General features: G+C 42.6%; 1 protein-coding gene across 5 annotated transcripts in view; it reads right to left on the bottom strand.

Moving 5' to 3' along the window:
- DCBLD1 (discoidin, CUB and LCCL domain containing 1) overlaps positions 1 to 27,347 on the bottom strand; it is a 42,240-nt gene extending 14,893 nt beyond the window's left edge. For 3 of the 5 annotated variants that reach the window (XM_080999632.1, XM_080999636.1, XM_080999633.1), the window contains exons 1-3: positions 15,478 to 15,762; positions 3,556 to 3,768; positions 937 to 1,071 (exon numbers count right to left, since the gene is read on the bottom strand). In XM_080999632.1, the coding sequence (XP_080855758.1) occupies positions 937 to 1,071; positions 3,556 to 3,768; positions 15,478 to 15,583 (454 nt within the window). In that variant the 5' untranslated portion in view covers positions 15,584 to 15,762. Of the gene's footprint in view, positions 1 to 936; positions 1,072 to 3,555; positions 3,769 to 15,477; positions 15,763 to 27,301 lie in introns of those variants that run through there. The other 2 variants (XM_080999635.1, XM_080999634.1) reach the window with 2 other exon arrangements.
- Positions 27,348 to 27,944: the final 597 nt, after the last annotated feature.

Here is a 27,944-nt window from a genome sequence, read left to right as displayed (position 1 = left end):
TATTCAGTGTTTCCTTCTGCCAGCAAGCTTCTGCTCCTGGTGTCCCCCCCCCCCACCTGCCCAATTTGTTCATCTGGATACACATTTTCTTCTGCACAGGAGCAATTGTTCTAGACTCTACCCTCAGAGCAACAACTTCATTGAGAGATCAGTCACATCCTACTACATCCTGAAGCAATGGCCAAGTGAGGGTGGTAGAAAGAATTCCAACAGACATTTTTGGAATATTTTTGTACAGTGAGGATTTTGTTCCAAGGCAAGAGGCCTGAAGCAAAAAGATTTCAGCCTGAGCGATGCGTCTCAACTACCATGAAAAAAAGAGTTCTCTTTAAGGAACTGAATCAAAACTTTGTCTGAAGAAAAGTCTTGGTTTATATCAGCTAGTGCTCAAATACCTGTAGAAGATGAAGAAGCCCAAGGATAATAAGGCCTAACCAATGAGAAATGAGCCAATGGGATCAAAATTAGGATTCCCAGTTCTATATGGCGGCCAATGCACTTAGATGTTCAGGTGCATGAAAGAGCCAAATTTCATCAGTGCCATCTATTAGATGAATTAGCACATTATTGAAATAGCATCCAGACCTTGATTTCTAGAGGGAAAACAAGCGGGTCAAGCAGTTGGCTAAGGGGCCAAACCCATAAAACCAGTTTGAACTACTTAGAAAACTTAAGCACATTCATCTAGGCCAGGTGCTTTTCTAAAACATCTGCTGGTAATACCAGGCAGGGTATTACCTTCCACTTCCACAGCAGACGAGGCAAAGAGGCAACCAGGTAAGATGATGGGGCGAGAGAATCATTGCACTCATCCCTGACAAATCTGCTCCGAAAAGGGCAGAAGAGTGGGGCAGGGAGAGAGGGACAGAGGCTGGATGGAGCGTAGCACCAACCCAAAATCATTAGTCCACGATGATGTGCAGAATTGTACTTTACCTGGATGATCACTACTAGCAAAGGACAACAGGAAGCCTCTTCCAGACACATGGGACCTGCTCTCAAAGTGAATGGTTGCTTCATTAGAATCTAAGATGATTTCTTCTGGGACAGGCACATTCCCACAGTAGGGTCCTAAATGCAGAACAAATAGTATTTGAAATCGTGTTTGTGGCCTAGAAACAATAAAGCGTACAAATGTATTCATCGTCTACGGTGCATTCATCTATCCATGTGCATAATTAATTGATTTTTGTTTGTGATCTTTGAAGTTTCTCAGACCACCAAATTCTTGCAATTCTGTGTTCAGTAGGAGATAAAAGCTGGTATTAACATTTCAAATTGTTTTAGCTTTGTAGATGGCTGGGGCTCCCTAGCCTTTGAAGCACAGCATTCTTAAAGTGCAGCAATCCATTACAGAAAGAGTACAACAATCAAAGGCAACTGAATATTGCATAGACTCAGCAAGATAGCATCACCAGGTACAAGTTTTAAATGCAATCACAACACAGGGGGAAAACAAACACGTTTTTCTTGAGATGGCACATTGTAATAAAGGCATATAAAAAGAATTCTATATTTCAATACTTAACTGTTCATTCTCAATTTTTAAAAAAGAAATCATATTGTTTTCTTAAGATTCCCATCTACCCATCAAAATTTAGGGAAACAATCTATTAGAAGTCAACCTGGAACCAGTCTTACTTTTTCACATGAATTATTAGCTATAAAGCACCTTTACAGTTCTAAAACCAATCAGCCAAAAAAGGCATTACATTTGAAATTATTTCATTAATTGATTTTTTGATTTAAGCTGATATTTTTAATTTAATTTAATTTAAATTAAATTTTAATTTAAGCTGATATTGATTTTTTAATTTAAGCTATATTACAATTTTACAAAAGAGAGGAAACATTAAATGAAGAATGATGCTTATGTCTTGACCGCACTACGCTATACACATTCCATCAGTTACCATTTGTCATAGATCGCAGGGAAAATAAAATGGCACAAGTCCAGCTGAGTCCAGCTCTGATGCATGACAGCCAGACCATCCTTGCCACCTGGTGAGTAGTTTGGCCATGGAGGCCCCGAGAAACAGACAAAGCCAACACAGATTGACTCTTGCCATCATTTAAATATGTGAGCACCACGCTGAATTCTGGTAATTTCTTTTTCTTGCTTGGATGGAGATAGAGAGGTATGAGTGAGAGTGTGCAGAAACCCCTTACTGACCCTCAACCATCAGATCCATCTCCCCACATAGGGCTTCTTAACCAAATGATTTCAAATTTAAGGTAATGTTGTTCAAGGTAATGTTTAAGGTACAGTTGTTGTTATATTGTTAGAAACTAATTTACGGATTGCCTTTCACTTAAGTTGCAATGTGTTTTATAGTACTATAATAAAAACAACCAAAAATAGATTTAATAAGATTTATTCTTTATGGCATTACTTTGCCATATTCCTGTGTTTTGTACTTAATTATTTAGAAGCTGGTTACTTTTTCCATTATGTCTGTATTCTGTAGAGCAGGAGTGGGTGGAAAGGTAGATGAAGATCTACTGTTTGATCTCTGAGTGATTCATAGTAGATCAACATGTGTTTCTGACTCCAAATTGTTTAACAATAACAACAACAAAATGACTCTTCCCTCCACCCTAAGTTATACGGGTGAAACTAAGAAGGCCAGAGGAGGGGAGCATATTTTTGTGTTGAACAACTGAGTTCAACCCTAGTACTCATAGTTCTCTAGTTCTTTGACTGGTGGATCTTGGAATTCTTTTAAAATGCAAGAGTAGATCCTGCAGGCATGATGTCTGCCCTCCCCTGCTGTAAAGCACCAAACAACATTTCCTGTTCCATCCCACTTGTTGTTTTCTCTCAAGAGTCTACACACCCACACACACTTTTTTTAAGGCCTTGAGACTTTTTGCTGACCTGTCTCTCTCTCATGCATGCATCTAGACTTTTAGCATAGGTTCTCATCGTCATTTGGACAGGTATGCTGCTTTGAAAGCGCCAGACCAGTCAGCCATAGATTGAGTCAGCAGTCTTAATTACATCTGAGCAATAGACAGGTCATTGAGAAACGTAAGCAAGAGACAGCAGAAATATATTTCTGGGGAAATATGTGGAGGCAAATCTTGTGGGAAAATGTGGGAGTGGGTGGGAAGGTTAGGTGCAATGATCTCCAAATTATAAAACAGTATCCCCCCCCCCAGCTCGTGTGGCACATGGCATGACATATTTAAGAATTAACAGAAGTGATCTATCCTTGCTTGACTAACAAATAATTTTCCCTCCCTGTAGTTAAAATAGGACTAGTTAACCTGTAGCCTTCCAAATTCCAACAGCCCATTCCAGCATGGCAAATGGGTAGACCTGGAATCCCACATCATCTGGATGCCTACAGGTTAAACACCTGTGCATGACCATACCAAATCACATTAGCTGAGTGGGGAAAGTGCCCTTCCAGCCTTGAGCACCCAATGCTCAAGAACAAATCTTAAATAGCACTGGTTTCAGGGTAGCCTTTCTTACTTTGCTCAACAAAGAGTTAATTAGAGCTCTAAGTATTTTAATGAATCCAGTCTTACTGGTACATCGTTACATACCATGCACTGTTGTAGAACTGTGGATGCTAAGATAGTTAGATTCACATTGCTGGGATTCAATATCCAAGTCTCCAATTTTCAAGATCAGGCGTTTCCCCTGAGGCACCTGAATTCTCCTCTCACAGGTAGTGTAGTTGGGGTAGGTCCCCGGATAGTTCTTAGACGCCAGTGTTCCACTGTCTTGATAGATTATCATAGGCCCACATCCATCTCCTGGGGAGGACAAAGAAAGGAAAGGGGGTGATTAAGAAACCATCAAAGCTGTCATCAATAGGCACATACCTACTTCAAATCACTACACCCTTTCAAAATGTAAGTCCTCCTTTTTTCCATTTTAAAATTTAAAGCAGATTCTCAATAAACACTCGGAAACAGGTCAGACTGAACGGGGGGCGGTACATGGGCCCCCAATTCAGAAATTACCAAATTTCTGTGTGACTCACACTTCCTGTTTACCATGGAAACCCATCGTGTACCAAACTTATTTAAATGCTCCTGTTCTGCCTTACAGTGGAGCAGAACCAGGAATACAGACCTTCTTGCTCAACCAGGCCACTCAACTATCTTTTGGGTGAGCTCTCTCACCGCAGGATAACATGATCTTCTGTATCATCAGGATAAAGGGAAAGGAAGGTTCACCTCATCTTGTTGAAGGGTCAAACACAGGTGAGCAGCAGAAGGTGTGGTAAAATGTTCATCTGCACAAAGTGACTGTTCTCACTCTGGTAGGCAGAATGTCCTCACACAGACTCTACAAAACACTGTGCTCCTTGTAAAGAAAAGTAGGGTATCTTGCCTTCTTCCTCCCCACACAGACATTCCATTCCATTAGAACAGGGATAAGGAACCTAAGAACCAGCGGCCTAATGCAACCCCCCAGACCACTCTATCCAGCCTTCGAGACTCTGTGCAGGTCACACCCCTTTCCTCACGACCACTTCTGTTGGTCCACCGGCTTTTTTCATGTGGAACCACCTACCACCAGCATGTGACCCTAGGAGGTTGCTCATGAAGGAACTACGTTCTTGGGCCTCTGCACTAGCGTGACACAGAAATCAGAAAACACAAGAAAGTGGGATTACCTCTGTCTGGTTTACACAAAGGCATGATTTTGCATGAGCGCTATACAGTGCTTACATTCTGACCCATGGGATGTTTTTTTTGCCTAGAAGAAAATGGTTTAGGAGGAAATGATCCTGACATTAACAGTGAATGACCTAAGCTGGGAGCCTCTTTCCTCCACCTACATGTAGCCTTGGGCTTCATTACTGACAGATGTTCCCTTTTGTATTCTGAAACAGGATGACGGTGAATTGTCATACTGCCTGCACAGTCCCCTGATATTTCTGCACAGAACATCCGAAAAAGCAATTGCATTCAGAAGTAAGAGAATGATTTCTGGGGGAGGGTAGCTTTATTTATCAAGCTTCTCCTCCCCCTCTTCACTCATCCCTTTACAAATACAGCAACTAAGTTAAAAGTCCACCAGTCTCATAGATCTGGGAAGAGTTTCCTTAGGAGCCAACATAAAAGCACAATCCTATACACATCTAATCAAAAGTAAGTTTGAACGAGTTCAATGTGGCGTACTCCCAGGTAAGTGTACAGAACTGCAGCCTTCAGCATACTTCGGAGTAAAAATATTCTGAGTAAATAGGCGCAAGACTTTCTGAAAATTGCCTCCTTGGTTCCAGAGTGATCTGCTGCAGAACTCCTTTCGCAGTTCTATAGTACGGTATCTGTGTGAAGAGTATACAGTATTCTTTGAACAGCCTTCCCAAATCTAGTGCCCATTGGTCATGCTGGCTGAGGCTGATGGGTAGTATGAGCTGTATTTATTTATTAACACTGTAGACCAGGGTGGATTTGATTTAAATCGAATCGATTTGAATCACGATTTAAATCACAATTTAAATCACTAATCAGTAAGATTTGATTTAAATCATTTTTTTTACAGAAAGATTCATTCTTGCTGGTATAATCTTAATATTTACAACCAGATGAAGGTTTCATTTTTGGAATAATAAATTTTCAGAGTAGTTTTTACAGTTATATAAAAAATGACTGATTTGGTTATACTATTAGAAATACATAGATAATTATGAAATTATTGTGAGGTTTAATAAGTTAAGTATTTATATTTGGACAAATTTTCTGCTGTACTTTATTGGAAGGAGAAAAATAATCATTTCCTTAATAACTATTTAAACCATTTAGTTAACTAAAACAATAATATTATAGCATATGTATCCATGTTTGTTAGACTGAGATTTAGCACACATGAAAAACTTAAAACAAATCCTTATTTCCTGATGAATAGCCTTTGGACTATAATGTAACTTAAACAGAAAACTATCTTTAGAAAGATTTTTCCTCCAAAAGCATTTTATTTTAAAAATCCAATTTAAATTAAAAAAATCCGATTTAAATAAAAAAAAATCTGATTTAAATAAAAAAAATCCAATTTTATTTATTTATTAAAAACCATTGATTTTTATCCACCCTGTTGTACACCACTTGCTAAAAATATATACATTCAAGTGGTGCACAACTATATATAAAGCATGGTTAAAACCGCACAAATCCAATTTCAAAAAACGTAAGATGATAAAATAAGAAACATTTAAAACGAATGTAAGTAAGGTGGGGTAGAACAGTCGGTAGAATCTTAATCTCAGGGTCATAGATTCAAGCCCCACATTGGGCAAAAGATTCCTGCATTGCAGGAGGTTGGACTAGACGACCCTCGTGGTCTCTTCTAACTCTACAGTTCTATGATTTTAAATAACGTGACTGGACAGGCTTGCAGAAACACGAAAATTTTCAGCAGGCATCTAACACAGCATAGCAAAGGGTCCTGTCAACAGGCAAGGAGTTCCACAGCATAGGCGCTGCCACACTAGATAGAGGCACAACTTCTCACAAAAGCAGAATGGAAAAATGAGCGGCATTTGTAAAAGTGCAAGCTGTAGTCTACTCTAAAATGGCTAGCAGACACCAGTTTAGAGAAGGCTGTTCTAGACACAGATACTTGAACATATAAAACCAGGATAATATAACTGGGGTTGTGATTCCTATTCAAAATACATCAGTGATTATTTAGTTGGGGAACACCATGAGGCTCAATCCGTCCCAAAGCCTGTTGCTCCAAACAGAGGAGGCTTCAGGGATATCGGAAGGTGGATGCAAAGGGAATGCATGTCGGGAATCCCTCCTCCCCATAGGTGTCTGTTTACATTGCCCAATATGGACTTTTAAGGTTATGAAGGGCTTTGTCTGGGACAGCTCACACAAGTTTTTCTGGTTTGACAATCCTGGGTGGCTAAATATTTACTAAGGTTTGTTAGAGAAACAAGATGCTTTGGGTCCAGTTACAGATAGGTAGCCGTGTTGGTCTGCCATAGTCAAAATAAAAAAAATCCTTCCAGTAGCACCTTTAAGACCAACTAAGTTAGTTCTTGGTATGAGCTTTCGTGTGCAAGCACACTTCTTCAGATACACTTCTTCAGTGTATCTTCAGATACACTTCTTCAGTGTATCTTCAGATACACTTCTTCAGTGTATCTGAAGAAGTGTGCTTGCACACGAAAGCTCATACCAAGAACTAACTTAGTTGGTCTTAAAGGTGCTACTGGAAGGATTTTTTTTATTTTGAAGATGCTTTGGGGTTGGGGGAAGAGGGAGCCAAAATGTTTGCCCCGGTCCAAGCCAAGGATGTGTCAGTACTCAAGAATTTTCAGGGAGTAAACCAGGTGCCATTGCAAGACAAAAAGAAGTGAACTATTAAAATGCATCATGAATTAAACAAAGAAACCTGATACTTACTTCTCAGCTCTACTTATTGACTACCCTTTAAAATCGGTCTTAGTTTTAGAAAGACCTGTGTATCAAGAAGACCTATGTCCTCTCTTTCTTCATTTAATTGATTCCTTCCAGCATCACACTGCGCTTGGGACCTTCACAAACAAACTCAAAGGGAATGAAAATGACACATTTGTCTTTCTTTCTTTCTTTCTTTCTTTCTTTCTTTCTTTCTTTCGCTCTCTTCTGGTGGGAGACACTGATCTGATTGGCAGTATTGGCTGTGCACAATTCCAGCAGTGGCCTTAGCAGATTATCAGGAGAAAACATTAAAAAGTGGAGAATTTCTCCACCATCACAGTTTTCTTGAACTGCCCCATTGTATATATACTGCTACTGGCCTCATCCCACTTAACTTGGTACACTAGGCACAGAACTTGGAACATATTGATAAACACACAAATACCAGGATGCTCGATTTTTATTTTAAAGAAGAACCTTAGCTACAATGAATCTGTCTCTCTCAAGTGTTTATATTTCAAGAAGATACTCTAAAAACAAAATACTACTTTATTGCTTTTCTTTTTTATAATATTTTATTCTTTTTTCCCATACAGAAAGTTACATTTGTTACTCAACAATTATATTCCAATTCAACAGAACTAGTGATTTCCTGCTCCCCCAACATCAATGTTTATAACCCAATTCACATACAGTTGCGAGTGGTTTTCAAACTGTGTTCCAGGAACTCGGAGGGTCCAGATCAGGGATCTGGGTCCAGAACAGGGATCTCCCTTCAGAAGATAAACTTTTCTGAAAGACAGTATGGCCACTGGTTTTTGCTACAAATTGTAGAGGAGAGCATTGGCTGCATTCTCTGTTCACTCAGGAAGGCAAAAGGCCTGGCCAGTATTCTGCATGAATAGACTGTGAACTTTGATGCATTAAAAAAAAAAAAAAAAGATTTATATCCTGCTGTGGGGGGGGGGGGGGGGGAGAGATGAAGAAATCCGCATGAAGTGGTGAACAAAGCAGCACAAATTATAATAGTGAATAACAAGACAAAAACAGCAATCAAACATCCTCAAAATTTACAATTTGCCCAAGTTCTCAGGAGGCGACTCAGTGAGGAAGCTGCTCCCCGAAAGCATGAAGCCCGAGTTGTGTACTGCATGTACGGGAAATGAGTTGGGCAGGGGGGGATTGAATTCTACAGAATTCATTGAACAACAAAGTCTACTGAAAAGTCTCCATAATAACTTAACAAGTTTCACAACTGATGTATACAAGCCCCTGCTTAAAAACTCACATTTCACAATCTAGTTACAACTAGATTGCAACTCATTACCAAACTTAAAACCATGGAGAAACCTGGTTTGAACAAAGACATTGGATTCTTATCCCATTATACATGACTAAGCCATTTCTCACCTTCTCACCCCTTGCCTTTTCCTGTAAGACCCATTACAGTCGTTAAGAGTCGTCAGCAGGCTCATCCCAGCTATCTGCCAATCTCCCATTCCCACCACCCTTCTGAGTAATACCCCTCCCCACCTTCTCACTATATAGAAGGATCTGGCAACTTCTGTTTCAGTGTATCTGAAGAAGTGTGCTTGCACACGAAAGCTCATACCAAGAACTAACTTAGTTGGTCTTAAAGGTGCTACTGGAAGGATTTTTTTATTTCACAATCTAGTCATTCGTAAATAAATGGAAGCACTGGATAACTTCCCTTTTTTGAAATAAATTTCACAAGCTTTGTTATCTGGCTCAAGGGGCTCGTGGGGCGGGGAGAAGTCACAAGTGCAGTGATTAAACATCAAAGGCTGCAATCCTACGTACAATAACCTGAACTCAGTGGGACTTATTTCTGAGTAGACACACCTAGGACTGGGCTGTGAAACATATACTTCACAAAGCCAGAACAGCTGGGTTGGGAGCTGGCTTCCTCCCTGACAGTAACAGCCACAAATGCTGCTCTGCAAGTCCTTAGTCCATTTCACATGTGAGAAGTCCTGTCCCAGCCAGGTGCACACTAGCACAGCCAAGCTTAATGTGAAAACCCATCAGCTGCAGAGCTGAATGGCTAGAACTTCCCTATCCAGCAACAGAAGGGAGTGGGCAGTTGTCAGCATCAGCTGCATACGTGGTTGACTACACTGCAGACTGTATTTGCCCACACCCAGACAAAACCAGGACTGCCCCGGCAAGCAAGAAACCGGCTCCGATATGTAAGTCAAAGTTCACATGCAAATGTGGTCAGGGCTGTAAAACAGGCTTTTGCATGTGAATCCTGAAAGCACACTTACTCAGCAGGATTACCGTATTTTTTGCACCATAACACTCACTTTTTTCCTCTTAGAAAGTAAGGGGAAATGTCTGTGCGTGTTATGGAGCGAATGCCTGCGGGTGGCGGGGGGGATCTGCTGCAGTCGTGAGCAGAGGATCCATGGTTCCCCTTCCTTCCCTCCTCCGTGGCTTGCTTTGAAACAGCAAAGCGGGAGAAGAGCCGCTGAGTGGGGAGGAGAGAGGGACAGAGAGCCTGCTTCTTTAAAGGAGCAAAGCGGGAGAGGAGAGGAGCCGCTTACAGAAGTGTAAGAGGCTCCTGTCCGGTTGGCTCCTTTAAAGAAAGCAGGCTCTCTGTCCCTCTCTCCTCCCCACTCAGCTCGCTACGTAGCAGCAAAGTTTTTCAGCTCGCTAAACCGGGGATGAGCGGGGAGGAAGGAGAAAAGCAGAGCCTGCTTGCTTTAAAGGAGCAAAGTGGGAGAGGAGAGGAGCCTTCTCCCCTCTTCTTCTTCATTATTAGCAGCATCCTTCTCCACACACCCCACACGTGCTCCTTGTCCCTTGAGTGCTTTTCCTTCCCTCCCCACTTAAAATGTGGTTACAAAGCACGGATCCACATGGATCCTCAGGATTTTTGCACTGGGTCACCCCAAATTCACCATCAGATCACATGTCTGTGGCCACAGCATGAACCACAAAAATCATACATCCACTGTTTCGTTTAGAATATTTTTTTTTCTTGTTTTCCTCCTCTAAAAACTACGTGCGTGTTATGGTCGGGTGCGTGTTATAGAGCGAAAAATACGGTACTTATTGACTGATGTCAATCAGTCGTGGGAGTTACATGTTCTTTGCTAAAATTTGGGGTGCATGTGAACCACCCATATATGGCATTAAAATGTTGCTACAATGCTCCAGGATCCAACATGTTAAAATGTTGCTACAACGCTCCAGGATCCAACACATTTTTGATCATTTCTAGCCAGTCTGATACACCAAACTAACTAGAGCAGCTCTACCTAGGATTGAGGATGGGGCAGAAGAACTTGTCAAAGCCTCTGCTCCCTGCTCCTGCCAACCTAGCAGTTCAAAAGCATGTCAAGTGCAAGTAGATAAATAGGTACCGCTCCGGCAGGAAGGTAAACAGCGTTTCCGTGCGCTGCTCTGGTTCTCCAGAAGCGGCTTAGTCATGCTGGCCACATGACCCGGAAGCTGTACGCCGGCTCCCTTGGCCAATAAAGCGAGATGAGCGCCACAACCCCAGAGTTGTCTGCGACTGGACCTAACGGTCAGGGGTCCCTTTACCTACTGAGGTACTAAGCACCTGCACTGCTCTTTTAATAAGAAAACAAGCAAACATCATTAGAACACCACCTTCTCACCCTTTGCTCCATTGCCCTTTCTCTTTAAGACTCTACAACTCCATAGACATTTTTATGCTGCTGTTGAGACGGGACTTTGGATCACAAGGATGAATTTGGGAAATACAACATGCAAGCACAGACATACTGCCTAATCTACGACAGGATCTTTCCTTGCTGACACTATATTTTCTGTATATGGAAGTATCTGTTCACACAACTCCCCCAAAACATGTCTCACAGATTGCAATGGGCTGAGATAATACAGTCAACACTATGTCGTTGGAAATGCATTACTCTTTCAGGGAATGATTGTGTATGTGTCTAAGTTAAATCCCACAGAGCACCATTTTGTGCAGGTCAACTTCGTTTAGCAATAAGGTTTGATGCTAAAGCTTGTTACTTCTGCAGGCATGGAGCTTGATCATGTGAAGTTGTTTCAAATGGGAGATACCAACGCCACTGGGATACTAGCAGCAGCACTCCCACATAGTGACAAAAAGTATGTCTCTGCCAGGAGACAAGTGTGCACTCATGCAAGAGCAACTCCCTATTGCTTTTGTTTCCCTCAGCCCAATGGAGCAGTTTGCCATGGTTGGAATGCACTTCAGCTTTTAAGCCCAGAGGCATAAAAACTCCCTCTAGGATGCCTTACAAGTTATTTCAGAGAAGTCTGCAATGGTTTCCAAGCAGTTATTTTAAGGAAGCAGCTCCAGGTTGTTGTTGTTGTTGCGTGTGTGTGCATGCGTGTGTGTAATTGCACCCCCACCCCTGCCCGGTGGCATAAAAAAATGTATGGGACTTCAATAAACTGCATTGTTTCCTGTGCAACTTGGATGTGTCTCATTTCTTTTGTTCCTTTGGTTGGTGCCTCCCTCCCCGTTTTATCTCTCAGCTAGTGGAACACAGAAGAGCATCAACCCTACTCCTTGTCTCTCTATGAAGAGAGAAAGAGAGGACAAAGAGAAAGCAAAAAGCTTTCCACTGAACAGGTTGGAGACAGGTCTAGCCCGCTGTTGGGAGGAACTTGTGGGTGACACCTCTGCCCAGAAGTCTCTCACAGGAGCAGCACAGAGGTTGCCGGGAATGTAATTTTTGCTCGCACTAGAAATAATTACCACACAGTTTAAGCTTGTACAGTAAGCCCACAACCATCTTCAACACCCAGCATCTCCAGGCAGGGCTGAGAGAAAACCTTGTCTGAAACCCTGGAGAGTTGCTGTCTGTCAGCAGAGGTGGAGCAATGGTCCCATAAGGTAGCTTCCTATGTTCCAATTGTCTTGGAAGCAAATGCGTTAGGTACATAAACGAGATTTTACAGTAAGAGTTTATGTTAGCAAAGAGTTAAACTGATATCCATTCCTATTGTTAAAATCTTATGGACACCCCTGGGTATCGATTTCATTCAGCTATGGCCTGTTTAACAAGCTAATGAATAACTGCAACTCTCATTATTCACTGTCATTCAAGCGACATCCCAGCAGATAATATCAATACATACAAAGGTTAACACTAAATCTTTTGCTGGCCATGCCTATCCTCTGACATACCCAAGACCAAGTCAGGCATTAGAAAAACTTTTGCAGAAGATTAATGTCTTAATATTTATACAGTACTTTGAATGTTTGAAGGATTTCACATCCTCTCATTTTACAACCTTTCAAGGCAGGTCATTATTACTATTACTACTATTATTATTATTATTATTATTATTATCTACCACCATCAGTTTCTTTGCTTAGGCTTAGGACTGTAAATTTGGAGGGACCCCTGAGAGTCAACCCCCTGCAATGCAGGAATCTTTCCCCAGCGTGGGGGAACCCACGACCCTGAGATCAAGGGTCTCATGCTCTACCAGCTGAGTCCTCTCCTACTTGCATGTTGCTGCTGCTGTCCGGGCTGACACAGAAAGGGGTAATGGCTGGCCTAAGACCAACTAGTATGTTCATGGCAGAACTGAGGTTTAAACGGGGGACTTCCCGGCACAGGTTCTTAGCCATTGCACTACATAGCATCAACTATGCTTTGTAGTAAAACTGATCTTCATAATTTGTGTTTCTATTCTAAATTAAAAATCAAAAGCTTTTTTTTTAAAAAAAAAAAACAGTCCACATGCATCGACTTTAAAATATGGGTTACTGTTATAATCTTGCTGCTACTTAGACACATGGCTAAACTAGGCATGGATTAACCGGGTCAAACTATATAAAGCACTAAAATCAGCTAAGACAGCATAATTCATTGTTCTACTGGCACAGACAAAGCAAAGGTGGGGGGGGGGTAGGGGAAGAGGGCAAAGACTAAAAGGAGAGGGGAAAAAACCTCTATTTTTAACTGGCATATCAAAAATTATTTGGCAATTCTATACCCTTAAGGAAAGCTCTTGTGTGCAGTTAAAACATCTCTTTTTATTAGAATATTTACACCGTCCTCCCTCTAGAACTGCCAGATGTCACAGTTCCACAGCACGTAATGGAGATTCCTTTCTACCTCAGCTGTTTCAGCCAGCAAAATCAATGTACCTCCACAGCGTCCCTTAGATAAGACTCTTGCGCCTGGCAGCCTACATTCATCCATCGTCTTTTCTCAAGTTATTATTGACAGCCCTAGGTTTCGGCAGTGGAAATTCCTACATGAACAAAGAGTTACAGAAAGCAAAGTTCACCTAAGAAGTGCACACATAGCTAATGAAGTAAAATTGCATGGAATACCAAACATAAAAGGATAACAAACCAGGGGTGAACCCTGGAAGTGAACCTCTATGAGCACACTGCAAGACTTAATTCCAAGTAAACGTGCACAGGATTCCAGTGAAGGAAAACTACCGTTAATTTTGAAACCACAAACAAAGCATCTAAGAACAGAGAACAAAGTATATGTGATCTTCCATTGCATGATTTACAGGTTGTCTACTTCAGATTCCTTAGGGAATGCAGAGCTATCCAGGCTTTTTGCCCTGGATGAAGCCTCCAGAGGGGTGCCATTGAGTGTGTGTGTGTGTGTGTGTGTGTGTACACAAATATATGTGTGGGGGTGCCAAACTAAGTCTTCAACCGGGGTGAAATAAAACATAGTTTCGTCCCTGTGGAATGCATTGCCAAACTAAACAAGTTTTACAGGCAGAAATGCAGTGATGAAATGGAAAGCACAAAAATCAAAGGACCGTCTTATATTTAAAAAGCAAACATTCAATTTCACACTTCTCATCACACTATTTAATGGTCAAGATAGGATTTTCAGAAAGCTTTTGATGCTCAGCTTCCCAGCAAGATGCCAAGCTATTTAGCAACAAGTGAATTAACCAACTGTCAAAATGTGGAAAATTATCTTATATTAAATATGAGTAATGTTGCATTTCAGTCCTATTAAGTGTGCATTCTCTGGCCTTATTAATTTCCCAAGTCAGCCTTTTACTGCCTCCCGCAATCTACATCTCTGCACACACACCATGCATCAGGATTCTTCATTCCCTTCAAAAAAGAAGGCAGCCGTATGTGTACAAAGGAGGAATCTCTTCATGGAAGCAAACGGGACAGTCTTGACATTTGATTTGAGCACTGCAGGACAAGTTGCTGTCCATCAACCCCAGTACTCCATCTGCAAATAAACTCCATCTCCTTCAAAGCTTTGTTGTGACGAACAACACTGGGAAGCCAAATACCTTATACCAAGTCAGACCATTGATCCATCCAGATCAGTAATGTCAACACTGACTGGCAGCAGCTCTCCTAGGTTTCAAGGCAGTCCCCCCCCCCCCCCAGCTCTACCTAGAGATTTCTAGGACTGAAACTGGGACCTTTTGCATGCAAGGAATGTGCTCTGCTGCTGAGCTAGGGCTCTTCCATGTGGAAATTGGGGTAAAGTAGAATATATATCTAGCACAAGGTTAGCTGGTGTGCCAGATGTTCTTGGGACTGCAACTCCATGAGCCCCCAGCCAGTTTGGCCAATAGTCGCAGGTGATGGAGTCTGGACTTCAACAACATCTGCTGACAAGAGTAGCACCGCAAATCATACCTTGGTCCTGTTATGTGCCAGTTCATCCCAAATACCTTCTAGCCTTTAAGTCCTGCATTTTCAACCATTTAATAAACACAAGCTGACCAGCCACAAACTACTTATTGGAAAGGTGAGAAAAACATCCGCTCTGCCACAATATGCACAATTATATTATATATTATTATTATTATTATTAAAAGACGATGAAGGAAGAAATCTCAAATGCTGTTTTAAATCTCCAGGAATCTGATCCCTCGAAGGCAAATAACATCTGGTATCTTTTTCCGAGAGTTAAACCACGAGCTTTTCCAGTGCTGTCGCATTCAGTCATTCTCTACACATACAGAGAATCTCTCTCTCTCTCTCTCTCACACACACACACACACACAGTCACTCTCTCACACAATCCTTCCGCGCTCTAAACTTTCCCAGTTCAAAGGAAACGTTCAAAAATGGCCCCGGCGGCCCCGACTCACCGAGCTTCTCCGCGCAGCTCCCGAGCAGCCAAGCGGGCAGCAGCAGCAGGAAGAGGGCGAGCGCCGGAGCCCCCGGCAGCAGCCGCCGCCGCCTGCAGCGACCCATGGCCCCGCGGGACTCGCGGCTGCCTGCCTGCCTGCCTGCCCAGCCGCCGCTCTTCGCCCTTTTCCCGCCGCTTTGAAACGCCCGCGGCGGCCCTCTCCCGCTCGCCTGCCTGCTTCCTCCTCCTCGGGACGCCCCCTCGACGACGGCGGCGGCGCCGGAGAAGCGGCTCCCCGTCTGCCCAGCGCCCGGCCGCCTCCCGCGGGAGAAAGGAAGCGAGGAAGGCGAGCGCGGCTCTTCCCATTGGACGGCGCGGTGGAGGGGCGGCTCCCAGCGGGCCCGGGCCTCCCCTCGTGCGCCGAGGGAGGCGCGTCCGTCCGCCCCGGCGGCTCCTTTCCCAGAGATGGCTCGCCTGGAGGTGTTCGGTTCGAGCCTGCCTGGAAGCCAGCGGGGATTTACTCCGAAGCCCTCCTCTTCCCTCATCTGGACGTGAGGGAATGGCACTCTGCCTGTACCCAGGTGCAACTCCTGTCTTCTCTAGTGTGTATAAAGTGTATTTCTTCACTTTATTGCACTATGCCAGGACTCCTTGGTTTAGGGACACTCCTTCTCGTTTTGCCTAATGGCGCCCTAGATTTCTGTCCCAAAGCCTTGCCCTGATGGCATCACTGAGCACACCTTCGCCCTCGAAAAATAAATCGCAGCACCCAGAAAACTAGCACGGGAGCCTGCTAGAACTCTGTGATATCCACTCTTCTTTTCTAAACGCAGGGAGTGTTTTCATGTGGGTTAAGTCGTATGACCTTGAAGTCAAATATTGTGCATACATTAACTTGGAGGAATATCGCGTGTCCACCATCGTTATTAACAGTAATTTATAATTGGTAAGTTGCTTAAACTGGGGCAGCCTCTAGGCAACTTGCAGTCAATCTTCATTACCCATGCGCTTGTTTCGATTATTGCAATGTGCTACATACTTTTTAAAATGGCATGAAAACTGCTGTCAATTGAGAACAAGGTGGTTTGACCATATTATCCCTGTGCTTTGGCAACTGTAGTGGCGCCGAGTGCTTTTCTGGGCCCAACTTAAAGTGCCTTAAAGCTGGAGAAAGTTCTTCTGGGCATCCCACAGGTAGCTGGTAGGCCACTGAGAACAGGATGGAGGTCACTGACCTGATCCAGCAGTGCTCTTCTTATGTTCTTGTGACCAGGTCATCTGAAATACTGCCTTCTATCCTATGTACCTAGTCCAACCTTAAGGTGCTCTTTGGAGACCCTTAAGGAATGAAGTGAGGTGGGTAAACACCAGGGATAAGGCCTTTTCAGCAGTGGCCACCCAGTTATTTATTGAGCAGCCTTCCTTCCCAGGAAGGTTCACTTGGCACTGTCTTTGTGATACTTTCTCATCAACCAGGCCTTTTAAACAACTGGTAGTAATGTGGACCGTTCAGTTTTAAAATCTGTGCATGTGGTGAGGTTTTGTTTGGTTATATTTATGTTGCTTTGGGTTTTGTGTCTTCTCTGTGTTCCAGTTGCTTTCTTATTTAAGACAAACTGTCCAGAAAACTTCTATGCTACAGGGCAGCATCCAAATGCCATGATAATTAATTTGCCACCTCCCCTGCTGTTTCTGCACATCAGGCCAGAGTTTGTGCAGCTGGCTAACAAGAAACAGTGTTGGGAGTTTCCAAGTGTGAGTGCAGATTTGCTTTTGGAGGAATTTATTTGCTTTGCAAACTAGCAGTTCCATGTCCAGGTTCTTTCTTGCTTATCTAGTATATTTGTAAAGAAATGGATTACGTACTAAAATGCCATAAGTGTGAAGTCCTGACCTGCAGAGCCACTGGCTGGAGGAGGTAGAAGTGCCCCTCTGCTTGCAAAAAGGTGCTCCACCTGTGGAAAGTGGCATGCATCCACTGTGATGTGGATGTGCTGTGGGATGTGCACAGAGCTGGGCTTAGATCTACCACCTGCAATGTTTGTGCTAGTGGCAGACCCAAACCAGAGCATTCAGCAGCAGGTAAGAAGCAGCCTTGTATCTAAGGCCCAATGTGTGTGTGTTTTTTTGGGGGAGAGCAGGATCAAAAATTCTAAAGTTCTGTTGGGAGCCAATAAATTCTGCCTCCCATGTTTCCACTGACGCGTTACCATGATTTAGCAGTGGCTGTGTTAGAGATCTCACACACATACACATTTAGGATTCATCTGTAAATCATCAATACTCTGGACCAAACCTGTAGCAGCTGTCCTTCGAAGCTCCAACTGCTTGAACTGAGGAGTTTTTGAAGCCATATATACAAGTTGAAAGGATTTATCCATATTTGATTTGGATGCAGGGTTTAATTTTTTAGTTGCTTGCTGTTGTAATATAGGGTAATAGCACATCAGTTTGTTTCAGGAGCCATATTGTTCCATCATGTGCTGAACGAGATCCAGCTGCTCAGCCCCCCTTCCTTGCCTCAGAGCAGGAGCAAGTGGGGAACCTGTGGCCTTCCAGATGCTGCTGGACTACAGCCCCAGTTATCCCTGACCATCAGCCATGATAGTTGAGGCTGATGAAAGATGGAGTCCAACAACATCTGGAGGGCCACAGGTTCCCCGCCCCTGCGCCTCAGAGGATCTGCTGCTTGCCAACTGCTAGTGGGGAAGTCTGTTTCCATTCCATCATGAGCAGAGCAAGATGCAGCTGCTCAAGAATATTCCCTTGGCTCAAGATTTTGGTGGGAACTGCTGCCTGGTCTGACATCAGGGAAGGACAAGGAAGAGGGCAGGAAATGCTGCCTGAATAATCCTGGTCCCTAATGTACACTGAGTGGTTTTGGTTCCTGTACCAGGTTTGAATGTGATCTTATTTTGAGAATCTTTTGGAAGCTTCTTTGAGAGCATCTCAGGACTATAAAGCAGGATGTAAGTATCTGCTTTATATTTTGCAAAGTTTGTTTGTTCACTATGTATTTAGACGCCTCTTAAGATTTTGTAACCAAATAATGCATGATGTTTCCTGAAATCAAGGAGTGGGTTTTCACTGATGTTTGAATACAGTTGGAAGCCATTTTGAGTAAAGATGATGGACTGAAATTTTCATAACTGCACTGATTTTAACCACTGATTTCCAAATGTGCACTGGTTGTTTTTGTTGGTTTTTAGAATTCCTGAGCAATGACAGCTTTAAGTCTACTAGTTGTAAATAAATAAACAAAATGTTCATTATTCCCTTGGTAGTATAAAGTGTTCATACCATTGTCAATTGTTTCCAGTGTGAACTTCCCTGTGCTGAAATAAATGGCTGACCATCACTTAACACACCATTTTATTTGGTTATTATTCTACATCAGTGAGAACAAATCCCTGTCTCATGACCAGTTTAGTATCTCATGCGTGACTGTCTTTCCAGTCTGTTCCAGCTTTAACAGCCTTGTTTTCACAAGCTCTTCTGTAATCTGCAGAGGTACGTATCAGTCTTGAGCCAAACTTGTTGGGGCTTTTTGTGTTCATTTTTCTCCCTGTATGTACAAAACAATGTTAAATGAATGGTTCCTGCAAACAGGCAGAGTCTATCAAAACCAAGGCAAGACAGAGGGGGTGTGGGTGTGGGTGAAAGAGAGACTAAGTTTGAGTTTTGCAGTCACAAGGGATTTTGTTTACTTTCTTCACATACATTCTCTAAGTATTTAAGGGTCAGTTCGCCAAGCCAACTCATCTTTTGCCATACAAGATCACATAGTGAAATCTCAGTGTGAACAAGAAGAAAGCCTTTAGCCAAAACCTATGGTTTCTGTTCATTGTCTGTCTGGAGAGACCTAAATCACAAGCCCAGGTTTGAACAACATGCTAAACCAAACCATGGTTTAGCTCAGTGCCGCACAGCAGCAAAATGAGCAAAGCAGCCATGATCTCTCCGGGAGCTTATATGTTTGCTTCTTCATGCTAAGTAAGTCATGTTTTGATTTAATGTTACAGGTAAACTGGGCCATTAAATCAGCCTACGTTAATGATTCAAAAGGAGTAGCCTCCTTAATCTTTTTAAGCAAAGACAACAGCAAAAAAAAAGACTGTGGCACTGTTGGATGTGATTTATTGCAGTGTGAACTTTTGGAACTGAAGCATTGCTGCAGGGAGTTACATGATCCTTAGGAAACACTGGCAAAGCTTTCAACCCCCCAGATTGTGGTTTTGTGTTGTTGTTTTTTACTATTCATTTCCAAAGCAATCCCATGTGACAAAGGAGCTAGAATGTTATCAAGAATATGCAAAGTGGGCTGGCTGGGCTGCTGTCTGTCAACTTTGCTCTGAAATGGGTTGCCGTGAAGAGATCCAGTCCTAAAGTGACCTTAACCAGGCAGGGCTAAGTGAGTAAAGGACATCAAGCCTGGGACAGGGAATCTCCACTGGCTCAAACTGCAAGCAGTTTGCTAGGGGCATGTTCAACATTCAGTAACAGGCACCCTCATGAATGGAGGCTATCATTCTCCAAAGTTTCTTAATAGGGAACAAGGGGCGTGCAAATCCTGACAGGTTCCCACAGCCTTACGTCTGTCCACTGCCAAGTCCAACTGGGTCAAAGTAGCTGTGTCAGCAAGCCTAAAGGTTTTCCCAGCCTAGCCAGCAGAAGGCGTCCCACAATGACTTGGACAGCAAATATTTGTTTATAAAATTTATGAATCATCCATTCTACCTTAAAAAGCTCCCAAGGTGACATCCAATTCATCAGAGCTAAGCAAACAAACAAAACCCCTAAACACTAAAACAACAACATCCAAACACTCCTAAACTGCAGGAGACATCAACATCAGTTTAAGTTTTAAAATGCCTGGGAAAGCAAAACAAACGACTCTGCCTATGAATTCTAACAGTGAGTTGGCCTGCTGAGCCTTTCTAGACAGTTGTATAGAGAGCAAAGTCTGCCATCATCAAATGCCAGACTACATTTTCTAGGTATTCTTTCTTGGACTGATGTAAACATTTAACGGCTTAATAGCAGCTCAGGTAAATATGCAAGTTTTGGTGAATTTTTTTTTGTAAACAAAAATGCTACTCACATATTCAGGTGGTGTGTTAAAAACAATTCTCCAGCTTTAGAAGTGAATTGTGAAGAATGTTTTAAAAAAACGAAATAGTTTACATGGATACAGTATATAAAATGTGGTTAAAGGTCCTGTGGTTTGGTTTGGTTTTTTTCTCAATTCATTTCAGTGAAATCTTTCTTTGAAAAGGCAATTAGACAACACTGACTGCTTATTTAAAACATAACTACACCCACTTTAGTGCTTTTAAGAGGTGCTTCTTCTTTTAATATCTTGCCTCACATTTCACAGGGAAGGTTGCAAGGAAATGATTTTGTTGTTCCTTTGCAACAGGATCTAATGTCTTCTCAACCCTGGGATGCGTAATATAACAATATACCACTGAGCATTTGCAACCCACTGAAAACAAGCACACATAATAACATAAGGAGAACCCTGCTGGTGCAGTCCAGGGGTCCGTCTAGTCCAATATCCTCTTCTCAGAGCAATGCCTATGGGACGCCCACAAGCAGGACCTGAGTGCAGTGAAATGAAACACCTACAGTAAGGACACGATAAGTGGGCTGTTCCCTAGCACCTGCTATCCAGAGGCATGCTGACTTGGCACTTATCAATTTAGAAATGTGTCCTTTCTGTAGGTGTTCCACTTCATTTGTCCATAGCAATGGTTTGTCATGGCATGCTAGTTGAAAGGTGGCACAGCAAGCTCTTCTTATAGCTGGCACTGCACCTGTATTCAGACAAACCATGCTGACTCAGCACATACACACCACGACCTTCTGTGTAATATGTGCTCTACTGCTGCCATCCTTGTAGTCTCCCCAATCCTGAGCCCAGAGGAAATCCATGCTGTTCTCTGGACATCTTTGGGTTTCACAAAGACAAGAGCCAGACTGTCCACTCACTGTCTTTTGAGCCCCAAGCCTAGAAGGTACTCAGCAGCATAGGACAAAGCAGCCAGGTAGCAGGTGAGATTCCTGCATTGCAGGGAGTTGGACTAAGATGACCCTCGGGGTGCCTTCTATTATTTTAATGTTCTTCACCTGTCTGAGAGGGAGTTCAAGCAATGACACAGTTCATTATATTTGCACTCTTGCAGGAAAAATGGTGCAGGGTTCTGCTGCATCATATAATTTGTATTTAAATAGAAACATTCCAATATGTGTCAGCCCAGGTGAGGAGTTCAGAAATTCATGAATGCAGACCTAGATTAAGCAATAAGTGGCTGCACACTCCCACTAGTACCTGGCACAAAGTTGATTTATGACTACCCTTTCTACTTCACTGAGTCCAGGGAATGTTTTCTTTATGCATGCCTGGCATTCAATAAAAGAAAGGACCAAACAGTATCCAGCATTTGTAAGGTGTTTACAATTCCAAAATTTAACATGCGGCATATCACAGTGCCACCTAGTGGAAAGCATGATGAAAAGTGGAAAGCTGGTTGCTAGCCTATCAGAACACGTTTTTTCAACAAACAAACAAACAAACAAACAAACAAACAACCTTTGGGCCCGTTGCCAGATTTCATGTACTGTGCAAAAGACAGAATCTTGGACTGGCTATCAGAATGTTTTGTGTAAAAGTCAGCACCATCATTTTCATTTAGCGTGTATGGCTGAACTGTGTATCTCAAACATGAGCATGAAGCTTGCTGAGTTTAGCCCCCACATATTGTGTATGAGAGACTGCTGAGTGAATGTGTGTTTCTCCCATGCTCACACCCAGTGAGTTTGTTGATTTGAAGAAGATGGGAATAAGACAAGTAGGTAAGAAAGGGCATGCCACAATTCAGTCTGTCCACTGAAAAAAAGGGGGCTCATATGTATAAAGAAATATATTATGCTCCCAGATTGCTGACTCCCCATGATTATGGTTGAAGTCCTAACCATGTCTGCTCAGAAATAAGTCCTCCTGAATTCAGTGGGGCTTACTCCCAGGTAAATGGGGTTAGTGCTGCATCTTTAGCTAAGACTGCACGTGACAGCTTGAAAGGGATCCACTCAGTACCAAGAGGTGTGTTTGTAGCAATGAAGTCAGGGAGTCTCATATGAAACAACCAAGAAAAAATAATCACCCCCAAGATAACATTTGGGCTGATAGTCACTCAAAGGTTAATAATTATCTAACAGCTCCTTGTTAGAAAAGACAGCTGGAACTTTTATCTTCACCCTCTGCGAGCTGGGTGGTCTTGTACAAGGACCCTAAAATAAATCAATAAAACTGCAGGACCTATAAGAAAAAGATGGATCCATACAGCCCACTGAAGCTGCTGTTAGAATTATTGATTATGTTTGCATAGCACATTTTTTCAAAAAAGAAAAATGCTTCATCATCTATGTCTTATCTAATTTCAGATGTTTCTGACTGCAGGTTTTTGAGTTGCCTGGTATAAGTTAAGTATGTAGGACAAATTCTTGAGAGCAGCATGACATGAGATTGTAGCCTCAGGATGTCAGCCACAGCTAGTTTCATGATTACAGAGGTATGGTTTTGAATCTCACAGATATTGATGGAGGATGGTGCTAGTGGAGCCGGCTAACTCAGCAGGTCATAGTGTAATAAGAATTTTAAGGTCTTAGATATATATTAAATGTTCATAAATGTACTAAGCAAACACGTACATAAATATATAAACCACATGTCTGAAGCAGCGCAGGAAGACAGTCCTGAAACCATTTTGACTCCCAAGCTGACCAGATGTTTCTCTGCAAGGAGGGAGGAGGTGGAAAAAACCTTCCTTGTTACAGGAATTTAGTAATCACCATTTCAAAGGGTAACAGACTACCAGGAAAAGACTACCAGGAAAGGCCATCAGATAAGGCATTATCAGATAACCTGTCAGACAGGAAAAACAACAACATTCAAATTTCTGTTGTAGAACACCTTTTCCGTGATGTAGGTATGTCTGTGGGGGGTGGTCTTGGGTTACACCCCTTCTGTGATGCATGTATGATGTATGGAGGAGTGGGTGGTCTTAAGCTCCAGGGCAGGGAATTTAAAATGTCTATATAAGGCCTTGCACACCATTGTTCGAGGTCCTCCTTTCCTGCGGGTGAGGGGAGCACCCTGTTGCAACAGATCAATAAAGATCAGGCTTACTAGCTGCTTTGCTTCTCCATAGTCTCTGGTTGGCCTCTGTTATTTTCTCCTACCAATAGGGAATCCATGTAAGCACTCTATACGGGCTCTTGGATACCGCATAAGGGAAAAAGGGCAGATTTTTATTGTTTACAACAATAGTATGATGCTATGAAACCAAGGCCAGGTGGGTTGCAGCGGATAGAAGTGTGAGGGTTCACTTTTATTCATTAAGTCAGGAAGACAGGTCAGTAGTACAACACAGGACCCATTTTCAGTTCTTGGAATGTCCAGGTGGGAATAGGTAAGACTCTAAAAATCTTAAAATCTCAAAGTGGATCACAACCTACCAGAACAACACGAAATAAAACATGACAGATAAAGGGCTAAATACAAAATACATATTTAATGCAACATGAAAAAATAAAAATATTCTGTTAAACATAAAACCAAATACAAAACAGCATCATTAGCAACTAAACAAAATAACCAAGATAGAAGCAGCTCCTGTATGGTAATCTCTCCCAAATATATCTTTAGCAATCTGCCACATATAAACCTATCTCAAGCATTCCCACCAGCTGTGCAGACAACACAGCTGATCCCTTGTCAGCCATTTCTTGCAATGAAAAGTCTGAACCATGGGTGCTGCTAAATCACCCATGTCTGGAAGCACCGTGTGAGATGTGTGGTTTATTGCAGAGCAGCAGAGCATGCAATGTGGTTAAGGTCCCTGCTGAGGAGCACTGCCCAGGGAGATGCCATAATAAGTCCAAGAGCCTTTCAAGAGGCTAAATTTATGTTGCATCTTATGATGTAGGGTTGCATTGCAGATTACCGGCTGTACATCATCCTCAGAGAGATTAATATGTGTCATATTATGGAAAAAATCTGTCTGTCTATTTTTGTGACCTGTGGAAGGAAGGGTGTTAAATTACTTGGTGACCCCTGAGTATGAATACTACACATTTTTCCTCTCTGCCTTAATGTGTCACCAAGGGATTGCTCAGAAGAGGAGGTTGACAGCCTGCAGGTGCAGGAGCGTGTTGCAAGGGGAGTGGGGGGAAGTGGCCCCAGAGAGGGTTGAGGAACATTAGTTGAGCAGAGGACAAGGGGAGAAAATTTATCCTCTGAAGCCAATAAAGACCTTAAAAGTACGGAACTCCTTTCTCACCATGTGAGAGCAGCAAGGGTGTCTGTAGCAAAGTTTTGGGAAACCTTTGAGCTAGTTAATTTGTACTACAGTGGTACCTCGGGTTAAGTACTTAATTTGTTCCGGAGGTCCGTTCTTAACCTGAAACTGTTCTTAACCTGAAGCACCACTTTAGCTAATGGGGCCTCCTGCTGCTGCCGTGCTGCCGGAGCACGATTTCTGTTCTCATCCTGAAGCAAAGTTCTTATTCTGAAGCACTATTTCTGGGTTAGCGGAGTCTGTAACCTGAAGCGTATGTAACCCGAGGTACCACTGTACTGTATTGTTACTTAAGGGTCTGGCTGATATCTTGGTAAGGAAAAAAATTCTCATAAACTGAAAGTCTCTGATGGGTCTGGTTGTTTTATTCATTCATTCATTGCCCTTTCCCCTCCCTGATGAGACTCAAGGCGATAAAACCAAGAACGTGGCAATGAGATGGCACTGCAGACAAAATTTTCTATAATACTGTCCCACACCACTGCAAGTCTGTATGTCTGTCTGTTCACCTTTGCCTCACTTTGCTCACATGGGCAGGAGAGATATCCTTAAAAAGCAAGAGATTTGGGTGAAAGGTGGAAAGTAATAGGCTGTGGGTGGGGAGTCTATGGCCCTCCAAATGTTGTTGGATAACTCCCATCAGCCCCAGTCAGTATGGACAATAGTTGGGGGTGATTAAAGCTGTAGTCCAACCACATCTGGAGGGCCACATATTTTCTCATCCCTGTGTAGCAGGTTGCATTGGGGGAAGGGAGCTCACAGCCTTTAAGCTGCAAAAACCAAACTTTCTCCTCAACAAATCCCTCATTCAGCTGGGCACTCCGTAGAGGAAAATTCTGGTTTAGGCAATTGTCAGTGCATTTTAGAAATTAGTCACTAACTACATCATTCGCCACCCATATCTCATGCCTATTTGTGCTCATTCCTCCCATCCGTTTTGTGGCGCATTTGTGGGAGAGTTTCCTGGTGGATTCTTTCCATTTGTATCATTTAGATCAACCTATTTGAGGCCACTGTATTCAGTTCAAAAACTCACATTGACTTATGTTAGCCATTCCTAGGGATGGAATATGAACAGAACCATCTTTTTTGGCGATCACTCGTAGCCGAGTCAGATTGTCTTCCATGAACACTGTCTTAACAGTGAGTCCGTAAGTGACTGTGGAGGCCAATTCTGGATCCACACATCCTTCCACAGTGGGGACATAGGTTTCCGGGCTGGAGTTGATCATGGTGAGGGTTTGCCAAGCGTGCCTTCCTCTTAGTATGTTTCTCCCCTTTGTCCCGAGTTTAAGCATCTGTGACACCTTTGGTAAAGGCTGTTCTCCAATTCGAGCGCTTACAGGCCAGTGTTTCCCAGTTTTCAGTGTTTATACTACATTCAGAACTAAAGCGAAGTCATGCTTTCTTCTGACCACAGTGTGTCACCCTCGTTCCATAGATAGCTTAAGTAGGTTGCTGACACCAGCTCAGCCACAGAAGACAAAAAAATATTTTCCTAGGAAAGCTAGTCATTGTCAGACGATGAGAACTTCTGCTTAAAATTTAATGCTAAAAATGACAGAGACGGGACCTTCTTGCATAATAAAGAGAATGTATACAAATCCTAGCTGTAATAGTAATGAAAACATTCATTTTTTAAAATGTCACTAGCTTTCTAGGAGAAATCAGTATTTTATTGTTTGTCCACGACTGGACCTAACGGACAGGGGTCCCTTTACCTTTACCTTTTTATACCATTGGTCAACACATTTGAGCACCCTTATTTTTGGAAAGAAGAAATCCATAATATTGCAGTAGGGTTTTGGGATTTGGTTGGGAACTGATACTGCTGCCGCCTGTTTGTATGGTGAAGAAGATGGCATGGCGCAGAAGGTTTATATTTGGCAAATGGAGCCTTCAAAATGCAGTAGAATCAGAGTTTCACCAGAACATTCAAAAACATGAATTACAGAGTGCTTTAAACCTTATTTATGACTGCTTGTTGTGTCCTACATAGCAGTGAATTATTCTAGAATAAGGGAATTCAAATAAATGATGCTAATGATTTGTTAAATTAACTGTGGATAGCACACTGTGTTAGCAGAAGAAAATGACACATTTAAGAATGTTGACTAAATGTTGACTGCTGTATTGTCCTCAGACTAGGTACAACAATATCTTCTATTGGCACACATTAGGTTGGTGTTAGATTGTGCAAGTTTCTGGGCAACACAGGGCATTTTGCCAGTGCTCCCATTTCCCTCAGTAGCTGGAGCTCATTACTGAAAATATAAGCAAGATTTGTAGTGAACTATTAATTTCTATATGTACAGATTGGGTAAGTGTTATTGGAGGTATATAAGCAAACACATGGTCAGTGCAATTTCATAGCCATCAGTCAACACCCCAAAATGCCTAACTAACTCTTGTTACAACAGATTCTGAAAGCCTTATTGCCCCAGAATAGGAAAATTTGTTTAAATTCCTACTGTTTACACCTACCTTCCCCAGCCTGATGACCTTCAGATTCCATCTTCCATCAGCCACAAATAGCAGAGTCAATAGTCAGGGATGATAGGAGTTGCAGTTCAAAAATCTGTGGAGCACCAGAGAAGATTGCCTTAGAGAAAAGTATGACCACAATAATATTGATCAAGGGCATATAGCTTGAATAAAGTCACACTGCTTTGCTCCCGTTTCTTAGACCCAAGAAGTATCAGCAAGTGTTCTTACATCATCCCTTCCTGCTCCAATGTGATAAAATTTAGCAGCTAGAAATAGCAGCTAGAAAAAATGTTGCTATCTAGCAGGTAGATTATCAGGCTACAAATATCAAAAATAGGTGAAGCAATAGAGTTATAGAACCTTGAACCAAGGAACGTTGGAAGTCATCTAGTCCTGAGATGGGGAACCTGTGGTCCTTCAGAAGTTGTTGGACTACAACGCCCATCATCCCTGGCCCTTGGCCATGCTGGCTGGGGCTGATGGGAGTCGAAGTTTAAGACATCTGGAGGGCCACAGGTCCCCCATCTCTGATCTAGGCCATCCTGTGCTCAGTGCAGCATCTACAACACAGGATGTAACTATAGCATCCATTTCAGATAACCACCCAGCTCAAACACCTCCAGTGAAGGAGAACCCACCC

This window comes from Podarcis pityusensis (genome assembly GCF_964106645.2).
Source record: "Podarcis pityusensis genome assembly, chromosome: 3".
Lineage (NCBI taxonomy): Eukaryota > Metazoa > Chordata > Lepidosauria > Squamata > Lacertidae > Podarcis > Podarcis pityusensis.
The sequence above is the reverse complement of the archived record's forward strand: the minus strand, read 5'-3'. Positions and strand labels throughout refer to the sequence as shown.